This window comes from Bactrocera latifrons, unplaced genomic scaffold, assembly GCF_001853355.1.
Source record: "Bactrocera latifrons isolate USDA-ARS-PBARC rearing strain unplaced genomic scaffold, ASM185335v1 scaffold_63, whole genome shotgun sequence".
Taxonomy (NCBI): domain Eukaryota; kingdom Metazoa; phylum Arthropoda; class Insecta; order Diptera; family Tephritidae; genus Bactrocera; species Bactrocera latifrons.
In genome coordinates this window covers 1,354,833-1,367,427 of record NW_017537301.1, presented here as the reverse complement: position 1 = coordinate 1,367,427, position 12,595 = coordinate 1,354,833, and the positions used below count along the sequence as shown (strand labels likewise).

The 12,595-nt window shown below is 35.2% G+C and overlaps 1 protein-coding gene across 1 annotated transcript; it reads right to left on the bottom strand.

The window, feature by feature from the left end:
• Positions 1-2,441: 2,441 nt before the first annotated feature.
• LOC108975259 (gelsolin) lies at positions 2,442-12,293 on the bottom strand. The gene is made up of 11 exons (XM_018943618.1): positions 12,172-12,293; positions 8,343-8,541; positions 7,968-8,136; positions 5,812-5,886; positions 5,414-5,606; positions 4,793-5,086; positions 3,661-4,712; positions 3,349-3,594; positions 3,164-3,274; positions 2,968-3,093; positions 2,442-2,619 (listed from the first exon to the last, which is right to left on the bottom strand). Exons 2-11 carry the CDS (start codon positions 8,369-8,371, stop codon positions 2,545-2,547), a joined length of 2,370 nt encoding a protein of 789 aa, XP_018799163.1. The 5' UTR covers positions 8,372-8,541; positions 12,172-12,293; the 3' UTR covers positions 2,442-2,544.
• Between the last annotated feature and the right edge of the window lie 302 nt (positions 12,294-12,595).

The following is a 12,595-nucleotide window of genomic DNA, read 5'->3' as shown; positions in this document are numbered from 1 at the left end:
GTGCTGAAAACTGCTGTTTTCTGTTTTAGGGGTTGGAGTTTAAATTTTGTAACATTTTCAAAAAAGAAAATTCTATAGAAAGTTTTCTCTTCATCAGAAAATAAAATTGCACACCTTAATATAGTTGACAAATATTTCAAGCGCGTATAACATGCATACTTATATATTTTTCTAGGAAAAGCTTACATTTGAAGAGCTTTCTGTGCTCCATAAGTCCATATTGGTTTCAGCACTGGCTTGAGAAAACTTTCTGTTAGAAATATATACAGTGAAATTCCCTATTACAAACAACCCTTATAACCGGACACCTCCCAAAAGCGGTCACGTTTCATGACACAACGTTTTCATTAATATTTGCATACAAAATCAATTCCTATAACCGGAAAATTTTATACAATTTAGCTTCCGTTTTTTAATTCTTGGAATGATAGTCATTCATTCACTCCTACCTAACATTGGTTCGCATTTATTAGCTTAGTAGAAATACAGTTCTGAGTTTCAGCTTCTGACTTCAAGAATACATTTTAAACACACGTTTTTGCCACGCCTCCATATGTGGACAGCTCCCATGCTCCTACTGCTGGAACAGAAGTACAAGAATTTCAAATTAGTCTTTATTTTCATTCATAAGTCCTAAGTACTAATCATGCAAACCACTTTGATTGTTTTTAAATAAATTTAACTGAATATATCACAAAAGCTTAAAAAGCTTAGTGGAAATATTACGAATAGTCTATAAAAGTAGCACTCTGTAGGTATTCCGTTACCTACGATATTTACGTCAAACGAAATTACAGTTTTATAGGACTTATACGATATATAATAAACGATATACCTTAATTACGATAATACCGAACGAAAATGGTCGAAATGTTAACGGAACTAAGCTATTCATATTCCATAAAAATATTTTTAAGTTGAGAGGAAAAATTTCGGCCAAAAGCTTATTAACTCATATCGTCTCAAAAGTAAACTTAATATTTAAACAAAAAAGTAAAAGCTAAACTAATTTAACGCTAAGAACTTAATCGACATGCCAAAAAATAGGAAGACGCAAATAATATGTACAGATATACTTTTAAACTGTTTGCCCACTATTGCGGTTATCTCCAGCTATGAATGAAAAATTGGCAAAATCGAGTATATATCTATGTAGACTCGCCTTGAAGTTATTTAATTCCTTGACCGATTTTTTTGACCTCATTCCATTCATGAGATGTTCTTTTGACATTTCTCTTCAGTAAGGTTAGCCATTTCATCATGGAAAGATATACGATCCAACAAAGAATCGAAATTATTAAAATTTACTACCGGTATTCGAAGTCAGTTGCCTCAACTTTAAGAGCACTACGTCCAATTCATGGTCGTCATAATCGTCCTGAAATCCACAGGCACGGTACAAAATGTTCCATGCTAGTGAGACAAAGAAATACACGTAGTATCAATTGAGAAAGACCCAAATTAGTCTCTCACACGTCATTCTCAAGTGTTGGGCATCTCTGTTACGTCGTTGTAGCGAATTTTGCGAAAAGATCTTGGCCTACACCCAAAAAATATGTGGTATGTTTGTGAATCAGGCTAAGCAACAACTTGAAAATGAGCCTGGTATTCATCGAAAAATCATCATTACGATGAGGCTCATTTTTGGGTGAATGGTTGGTTTATTGGCCGGGGGCGTCATTGGGCCGTACTTCTTCAGTGACGAACAAGAGCGGCACATTACTGTGAAAGAGAATCGCTACCGTTCGGATGATATGGACTTGGACAAAATGTGGTTCTAACAGGACGGCGCCACAAGCCACACAGTGAATGTCACAATCGATTTATTGAAAACCAAGTATTTTGAAATGGCCCAGCCAATTGGGCGCCTCGGTCGTATAATTTGACACATTTAGACTATTTCCTGTGGAGCTAAGTGAAGTCTATAGTCTATGCCAATAAGTGTGCGCCGATTGATGAACTTCGTACGAATAAAACGTAACGTAAAATTGCAGCAGTATCGGTCGACTTATGCTTGAAAGCCGTCGAAAATTGGGTTCAGACTTTCTTCTGGACTTCTGCAAGCGTTCCCATGATGGCCATGCAAAAGAAATCGAGTTCAATACACAATGGTATCCCAAATCGTTTTATTTAAACAAACATTTGTAGCGCTCTTATTGAAAACTCCGTTACTTTACTTTTTCGAAGTTATCGACTTTTCAAGAGTGAATACACATGGCATGATTTTAACGTCTCCGAAGTTCCAAATCAGACCCCTATTTTATATTTTTCCAATGAAACTGGAAAACAACTGGTTTTTCCGCTTTTCTTGTGGTCTTGTGGTGACGAATAAAAGTACTACAAATGTTCACCTTATTATAGATTTTTATAGATATGTATATGTATATCAGGTAAAAAATTTATAAATAGATAACTAAGGTTAACAAATAAAAGACATCTTGTCATTCAATTTAAAAATAAATTCGATGTATTTATTGGGTAAAGTTAATTGTTCATTGCTTATTCATAAGGTATTCGAGACGTTATGTGAGGTTAGAAACGCTGTTAAAGCTCATTGGAGTCGAAGATGTCGTTGCTTTCCAAAATTTGCTTCCTAAGGTCTTCAAACGAAGGCGTGGCCTATTACATAAGTAAAAATAAATGAAGTAGACAAAAATATATAAAGTCAAAAATTATTTATAGAAAAGTATAGGGGTTTTAGATTAGTAATATTTATAATATAAAGAGTGAGATTAATTTTGAAGTATAAGAAAAATTATAATCTACGTGTAAGGAATGAATATTTCGTGAGTTACTACAGTTCGATATAGAATTAATAAAATATTTAGGATAAGTACATATGTATATATTATTTATTCTTTTTTGTAACCATGAGTGTACTAATGTGAATGTTTGTTTGTAAATTTGGGAAAAAAACTTGTTAAAAAATATGAATATTGAAGTTATTTCAGGCTAATTGCTACTGACCTGCCAGTAATTAGCTTCCCAGGTCGGGAACATGCGAGTGAAGGCGCGAGGTTCGTGGCTCTGCTCAATGCGTATGACAGTGGTAGTATCGATTGTGCGTTCTGTGGGCTCATCCTTAATATATTTCTAAAATAAAAATAAAAAATATTTAAATAAAGCTAAAATATAAACTCCTTTCAAGTTATAGTATAGAAACCTTTGCCAAATCGAGAATTCTGCCGTTTTCCTCGGCTGTGGCGCCTGTGCCGACCCACATATAGACTTCATCACCGGCATCCAATAGCATAATGTCATTTGTGTCCAGATCCTTTATACATAAGATGAAAGAAATAATAATTTTGAAAGTAAAAACTAATTAAGAGATTATCTAGAAACACCTACAGCTTGTTCGAAGTGTGCAATCTCCTCCACCTGCAAGCGTTCGCCATTCAAACGGCAGTGGAATAGCCTTGGCTCTAGGAGAGGCTTAGTGGCCTCATTCATGCTGCGATCGTAGATGCCCTCACCGTGCAAAAGCTCCCAAAAGTTATCGGGTTCAGCGCCCTCCTCAACCACTTCGACAACAGCATCAGACCAATACTTTGAAAAACGCTCGATGGCCATATCCTTCTCGAACTTGCTAGCGGCCTGCATTTTTGCAACAATTTAATTAAAATTGTAAATTATGAATATCAAAAAAGGTGTAATATTTACCAAGCCAACCCATATATAGACCTTATGCGGGTTCATTGTAGTCAAAGCAAAGACATCATTTGAGGCTAGTGACGATGAGTCCGCTACCACTTCGCTAGCATGCACATCGCTGGCATCAGTGCCGCGTATGCGATATAGTTGTGGATGGATCGGTACAGCAGTGTAAGATGTAACCAATTTTCCTTTGAATAATTTGAGAAAATGGCGGGGTTCATTGTTCTGTGTGGTACGCACCAATATTCCATCGAGCTCCAGCGCCAAGGCCAAGCCATCCTCGAACGCACGTTCCTTTACAACTTCTGTAGCTTTAACACCTTCCCACACGTAGATAATCGTGCCTGATTCGCCGTTCTTGTTATTATACTTGTAAACAATTACATAAGCGGCGAATCCCAACAACGGCATTTTCGGTGTCAGTGAAATAGCATTTCGTAATGTGTCTCCACGTCCGCGATTACTAACATATTGTACCGCTTCTACAATGTCATTTTCACCGTTATCGGGCATAAAGCCAATAGCACTACCTCCGCTCTTTTTGAGTTCTTCAACATCGGTAAGTTCGCTTAATTCCGAGTCGTCTGAGTCATAACCCATGGCAGAGCGCACCAAACGTGTGTGCGACATACCTACATCGCGCCAAGTGGCGAAATATTGTTTGAATGGCGCAGATTCAGCGCCTTCGACCACGCGATGAACTTGTGTCCAAGCGGGGTATTTTTTGGTGCTTAAAAATTCTTGTGCCTTGCTCAAGGCATCCGTTTTTTCTTTTGGTGTCGAGCGACGGCCCACCCAAACGTAAATGCCGGAACCAGTATCCAAAATAAAACAGTCGTTGGTGTCTAGCATTTCTTGACGCAAAGGCTTTGTGGCAATGGGATCGATTTTCAACCCACCACGTGCATCTGATACTTTATATAAAGACACCGAGTTCGCATCGGCCGTCTCAAAAGCACCGTCCTCTTGCTCAGCAGCCTCGTCCGGTACTTGGTTTGGTGCGCCTGAGCCTAAAACTTCAAAAAAGTGCTGCTTGTCCAAATCCGAGCTGAATTCATCTAAAAAAAAAACAATGTTTACATATATAATATATTTAATAATTAGATATGAAATTTTACGGATGAATAATAATGCTTACCTGTTATTTCAACCCTGGCACGTCCGTTATGATCTTGATCGCGAATTTGATTCGCTGCGCTGATCGCTTTCAATTTCTCCACTCGCTTCGCTTGTGGTCCGACATAAACGAGAATCTCATTGCCGGCATCTAAAATGAAGCAATCACCTTTGTTCATCGACGACACGGACAGATTCACTTGACGAACACGCACGTTACGCTTGCCCTTCACCTGGAAGAGACGCTTCTCGCCGACTGCATTAGTCTCCACATGCTTGAAGCCGGTTCCAACGCCACCTTGCTCATAACGCACACCTGAAGACGACATAAGAGAATACAAATAAGATTTTTTAAGTTCATAGATGTGCGATATATGATGATGTAGTGACGAAAATATATATGATATATAATATTACAGATCTCAGAGCTTATAAATACTATATGCAAGTATTCTATTTGTTTATGCTCGCTTTGAAGTTAGTGCGGACCGAAACGAATACATCGTATATTTGTATCAATTATACTAGTGCATAAAAAGTTTTGCAGTAAATCAACGGGCAACTGTGGGGACCTACATAGGCACTCAGTGCTTGCATCCATTCCTTACATTCTTTACATGCGAGCATAGTTGTCTGTACTCACCGTTTCTGAAGTAACTGAGAAATAGCTGTGATTCGTGATCCTGAACTTCACGGTGCTGCACCGGTGCGCCATTAAGCTGGTCATCCAGCTGCACAGCATAAATAGCAGCAGCACCAGCCTCGTCGGTCGATGTTTCCGAACCCAACCAAAAGTGAATATCCCAGGAGAGTTTTTTGTCTTTGCGTTCGATTGTCTGGTAAATGAAGAGAAATTCCAAAGTAAAATAAATAAGTAGAAGCAAACAACTAGAGAAAGAAATATTGTAAAGAAGGGAGAAATGTATGAAATGTTATGGGAATGCTTTGCAGCTTTAGCCACCCAATGGACGATAGATGCCTGCAATATTTAATGTCTAGAAAAACTTTCTTAATTGTGGATTAATAGTTTTATTAACTTACATTTAGTACAATAAATGAGTCTCCGGTATAAAATTTACCATAGTTATTTTTGGGGTAAGCCACAGGTTCAAAGTTCTGAAAACAATGTAATATTTTAGTAAGCTCTTTTCGCCATAGATATTGGGTTAGAAAAGTGCAATAAAAAAAGTATTAGAACTCTCAGCGATACACTAAAAAAAATTTTTTTTTTTGAAGATTACTGGACGTCCTAACCAATTAGGTACCAGGAATTGTTCTAGAAAAAGTTAAGGTATTGAAACATATATGTAATTATTATTTCTATACAGTTAAGCTGTATAGATATTAATCTCCTACAGATAAGACAAAACCCTGCCTAGGTATTTAACTGATCTCTTATAAAATATGACGGTTTCAGTACATCTTGGATAATCTCATCGCCCATGTGATTCATACTATCTGAAATAAGTCCAATCGTTCTTATACTGCCTCTGTTTGGAGTAGACTGCATTTATCTTTCTTACAACTTCAGCTCAATAATGAATAGCTCAGCATAGGAAAAGTAGTTTTACCGGTTATGAGGACTTGCATTCCAAGTAACATTAATTTATTAAAGAAGGTTATGTCGGTTTTTATTATATATTTGAAACCTATAAAAATTACCGCTAATCAGCGGCCAGCATATGGTATAGTTGTAAGGGGGTTTTCAATAAGAGAGCTACAAAAACGGTTCGGGATATCAATGAAATTCTTTATTCCGGATAAAGTATATTCGATGCCATTAAGTATGGTACTCGATTTATTTTGCAGAAATCTTCACTGGCTTGTTGACATAGACCATAGACCATAGACAGGGCGCAGGCCCACAGGAAATAGTCTAACGGTGTCAAATCGCCGACCGGGGCAACCAAGTGACTAGGTCATTTCGTGAGATAATACATTCAACTTCCTTTCCAATGATTTCCAATAAATCGATTGTGACATTCGCTGTGTGGCTTGTGGCGCCGTCCAGTTGGAATCATATATTTCCCTAGTCCGTATCATCCAATTTAGGCCAAAAATATTCGATTATCATTGAGCGGTAAATGAGCGGTAAAATAGCGGAAATGAACCTCCTCGCTGAAGAACATTTTTCGATGAAAAGGCCAAGATCTTTTCGCAAAATTCGTGACAACGACGTCACGGAGATATCCAACACTTGAAAACGACGTGTGAGAGACTGATTTGGTTCTTCCTCAATTGATGCTACGAGCACTTCTTTATCTCACTGGCAGGGGAACATTTTGAATTGTGCCTGTGGATTCAAATTGTCCACTGGTCGCTCAATTGTTGATCTGACAGGGTGATTATAACAACTATAAAATGAATCTAACGCTGTTAAAGTTGAGGCCACTGACTACGCATTTCGGTAGTAAATTTCAATAATTTCGACTCGTTCTTGGTTCGTTCATCTCTCCATGATGAAATGGCAAACCGTGTTGAAGAGAATTGTCAAAAGAGCGTGGAAAAATATGGTGTCGTTTGCTGTTCCTATCGGTCTACTTTTGTAACGTCCTTATTGAAAAACCCTTTACCACGAAGTGACTTTTATATACGAAATGAACTACGACGAGATGAATAAAAGTTTTAGTAGAAGGATTGGATATAGTTTTCTTGTAAATTATATTATTTCCTTCGACAATGCATTCAGAATTTTGACCATCTTTTTTCTCCAATTTTTTTTATACACATGTATTTGTACATATTTATATGTATATATCACACAAGAAATGTTTAATAACATCGCATGAAATATTTTGATCACTCAAGCGAAATGTTTTGATTGAAAAACTTAATGAAGATGTTTTACAGTAAAAACCGCTTTCCGGTCATGAACTTATTTCATCAGTAGGTACTTTCTTTGAAGAAATCTTGTTGCATTTTTGATTGATCTTTTGCGGTTGTAATTCGCTTATCAGCAAAAACCAACATTGCCGATGATTCAAGAGCGTATTGCGTGTTGTTCATATTTTGCATAAACAAATCACTTTTAAAATTTTTTAACAAGCCGCGAAACACGCAACAAAACACAAAAACCGTGAAATAAATAAATCCGTACCGTTAAGTGTTATATGTATCAACACAAACACACATATATGCAAACATTCATAGCATAATTTTTGGGCTGAAACCCCTTTAACCGCCTAATGGTAACTCACCTCAATGCGCCAAATCTCCAAACCAGGCGCTCGGCCGGCATTGGCGAACGCACGATGCATGACGCTGCGACTGGGCGCGAATTTGTCACTTTGTGCCGGGGGCTGTATCACGGACGACTGCGAGCGGAAGGCTGGAGCGCCGGGCAGCAGAATGAACACAGCCAAAATGCTGGAAAATATTATTTATTATTGCAACAAAATGTGGCACGTATAAAACAGTTGTTGAAACTAATTACGACACATTAACAAACATTTCAATAAATTAAACCTATTTTTAAAATTGTAAGTTTCTTAAGTCACTTTGTTTTTGCATAGACTTTATTTCTTTCAATAATGTCGGAAAAATGAGAAAAACGAACTAGTCGACTGAATTACCTGCAGATTACTGCCATCTTCGCTACCATTTTCGCAGCTCCTACCAAACGTAGCCTCAGTTACCGTTAAACCAGAGCTTGAATTTGATTTGTTTTAAAATGAATGATTTTCTGTTGTTGTAATTATATAAATGCTCTCTTTTCGGCACGCTCCACAATGCGATCACGCGATGCTTAATTAATTATTATCTCGGATATACCTGTAATGAGATGTAGATAACAAATTAAAAAGTAAGGAAGGGCTAAGCTCGGAAATAACCGAACATTTGATACTCCTGCAACTAGCAAGGATTAAAGCATATGGCGAATTTTCACCCGATTTTATTCATTCTATTCAGAAATATGCACCGTTATAAGAAATGAACTCTCTCAATTTTATTAAGATAACTCACATATTGGCCGATATATGCAGTATAAAGTCACCTGGAAACTCGAAATTAGTTGTATTAGGTATATGGTATCTAAGGGATGTATTCAAACCATTTTTTACACAGAGATATTCTACCATTAGAAAAGGATTCAATGTGAATCTCAATTATATGTCTGACAAATTGACCGAAGTTTTTTATCCGACATATATTTTCAGATAGGAGCGCATTTGTAGGAATTTTTTAATAGTAATTGACTCCCAAAATTTTAATCTTGATTTTCTCGAAACTTCGTTTTCAGAGTCACCGAGGAAAATTTTTCCGGAACGGGTGGACCTATCGGATTAAATTTTGACGAACCTTTTTTTGAGTGTTACGAAAAAATCAACCTTTTGGCTGGTCCTTCGATTATGTATTTATCTATTGCAATAATTCTTTTGGTTTTTGGATTTAAGGTAATTTCTAGCACAAAAATCTGCATCAACCTCAGACATACATACATATGTATGTGTTCTTAAGAAAAATCACAAAAGAAGTACTTTTTCTGACTTGCAAATGGATATATGTATATATGTAACTGCTTAACATAGAGTCACTTGATAACGACAAAGGGTCTAAGCCGAGGGGGGTTTCAAACTAATTGTTTCTCCTATCTTCATACATAAAATAAATCATTTAATGAAGTGCGATATTTTTCAATATCTTTCCTTAGCTTCCTTTTAATTTATTTAATGATGTATTTGTTTACATTTTTTTTATTTCCATCAAGCTTTTTTGTATGTGTCATTTGAAAAAAAAAAAAGATAAACATATGTTATTCTTTGTTTAAATAACATGTTTTTTGTTTGCTTATATTGCAATTTGTGCTTTGAACATATAATATGAAAAAGTGTGTGTAAAGTTTATTTTTCGTTGACTGACATCACTTCTCGCAAATATAAAACTTATATTTGACTATTTTCTTAAAAACATTGACATTCTTGTACACATATTTTATTGAGAATAGCATCCCTCATAGATATACATACATACATAWGTATAAGATATTGCGAACTGACACCGCAAAGTTATGAAATACGTGTGAACTTCGTCTAATTGTTTTGAAATTTTTATCTTTGTACCAAACTAATTTTTCTATTTCGTCTGCTGCCTATTCATCCCTCCGCCTTAATATTTAAAATAGCCTTGCGCTAAACAAAAAGGTAAGCAATAAGCACGTAAATTATTTAGCAGTTAAGAAATTGAAACAAGGCTTGGTAATACCTTGTAAGCACTGAGCCGTGAGTGAGCTCGTCAATCATCTTTAAGAAACAAAAGAGCAAGCATAACATAGATATGTACATATGTATATCATTGGAAAAATCAGAAACCGAAAGAAAGCGAACTTGTCAAAATTTGTAGCCGCATAACAAGCGTCATAAACAAAGCTTAATAATTTCAATGCTCATGTTTTTATTTGTACTACATATTACAGAGACGACTATTCATGAAACCGATGTCAACGTATACCGCAAAGCATTTACTACGTACTTGGCACTGACACTGTCCTCCAGTGTACATACGAGCTCATACACATATTAGGTCATGCCAGTAGTTGACTAATCATATGTACAGCACTGTCGTTTTACAATTTCTTGCCGGCAATTGAAAATAATAAAATATACGCTAAATAAATATATATAGTATACTAATCATTGCATATGCATGTAAATGTACATAAATATTCCAATGTACATAAATATTCCAATGTACATAAATGCCTACATACATACATAATTTTAATATATAATGAGCATTCTTATTTATAATTAAAAATTTTAAATATTTTTATTTTTTCATATGTACGTATATATTTATATGTATGTAAGTATGTAGATTTAATTTCATTCAAATTAAAAAATAAGAAATATTTAAATTGCAGGATCACGACCCTAAGATTATTTTCGAGTTAGTCCGCGATAAGTCTAGTTCTGGAAAAGTATTGAATTTGGTGCGTCAACAATCCAAAAAAACAAGATTAACTACTAAACAGTCTTAATGAAATAATATACAAAATTAAATATTGAAAGAAAATAGTGTGCTCTGAGTAAAATATAGTAAAAATATTAACTTTTATCTCAATTGCGAATGCAAATCTTAGATATAAATACTTAAAACATAGTATGATTTACCGTAAGCAGGGCTCTAAAGCGCAGAATATGTTTTTCTAGAGGCAAACTAAGAGTTGAAATTCGCTATGCAGTATTAAAAAGCTACGAGTATTGTCTAAAGTACAAACACACAAGCAATAAATATGCAAATACTTTCACCACACACAGAAAGAAATGCATAATTTAACTCTTTCTTTGTTTGATAGCAAACAATTTAGGATTTTTGATGTGCCTTCATATTTATACATACTTATATGTGGCTACGTGTGATTTATTTGTATGTACATACAATATAATTCACTTATTTACATTTATATTTAAGAGCATAGTCTAATGAAGTCGAACTCATATACAAATGTTTCGGCAATAGTTCTCTACATCGAAGTATATTAATTTCACTTTGATTAGCAATGAATCACTACAAAGTGGCATTTGCAATTATTACAAAGAATTTTATATGTATATCGCATTTGTTATTATTTTTCAAACTTCGAAGTGAAGTAAAAAAATTACGTACGCAAGTAAAGCCAATTACTGTCACTCAAGCAGGAAACCGCATAAGATTTACCGGTGGCAGTCTCTGCTGCTGAACGACTTATTTTGTATACATACATATGTATATTGAAAAACAATTGAAAGTTGTCTCAATTAAACCTCTACAGTATTATTTTTTCCTATTAAATTTATTTTCCCCCATATTTCAACTTCATTGCGTTCTTGATATTCCGACATTTCATACTACATATGTAGGTATGTACAAACAATCAATTAAAATTTTAAATAAGCGCAAATCGAACAAAAGTCTTTCTAAGTTCTCCAAGTGTGCGGCATAATTACTTCCAAAGAAAATTGTTCAATTTGCGCCAGAATGAGTATAAATTGCTCACACCCTCAATCCTTTGCTTTACATACCTACATATATTATATACATAAGTATGGACTTGGCTACTATTTTTTTATTTATTGTAAGTTCTATTAGCTTTTATTGAGCTGACAAGTGGTGATCTGTACAATAAGCAAAAAAAAACTTTGCTAAATGCGCAAAACCAATATTTTTTTTTAAAGACGGGTTCAATTACTCTTCACTATAGTATACGGTACAACTTAAAGCATTGCAGATAGATTCTAAAATATTCGTATTCGCTTATTTTATTAGCTTAAACCATTTGTTTATATAGATGAATTATGTATTATGTACGCATATTGATAGGCACCAACAGATTTCTTCCGGGCATAATTAGCGTACATAAATAATCGTCAATAATACATGCTAAAACTTCTTTAAATCACAACACACATCTCAAATATATACCTTTTCCTACAAACGGTTCCCACAAAGCACTCGCGATTTTTCGTCTATTTTAAAATCGTGTTGTATTTCTTTGGTATTAAAAAAATTGACTTTTACCTCTGGCTGATAACGAGGTACTGAACTGTTTATATACTCTGTAGCTGTTTATATTCAATTTTGAAATTCGCCTATTTTAAAGCTATTCTCTCTCTCTCGCTCAATCAATGCGTGCTTTAAATTAAATTCATTTATATGGATTTAACTTCAAACAAATGGAATCTCTTTATGCGGAGAACTTTTAGCGCTAGTAGATGAATCTTGCCTTAAGCGAGACTCAGTGGTGATAACAAAAAATCATCATCTGAGAGCAAAATACGCTTATCAATCGCGCTGCGATGACTTATTATTTCTGAGAACCTACGGATTGATATGAACTTTCATATAT

Bases quoted from the DNA above. Each gene is read 5' to 3' on its own strand.
- LOC108975259 (XM_018943618.1), bottom strand. From the start codon at position 8,371: ATGGTAGCGAAGATGGCAGTAATCTGCAG. The intron at 8,137-8,342 runs GTAATTCAGTCG...AATATTTTCCAG, and splicing joins AAGATGGCAGTAATCTGCAG to CATTTTGGCTGTGTTCATTC. The intron at 3,275-3,348 runs GTAGGTGTTTCT...TTATGTATAAAG, and splicing joins TTGCACACTTCGAACAAGCT to GATCTGGACACAAATGACAT.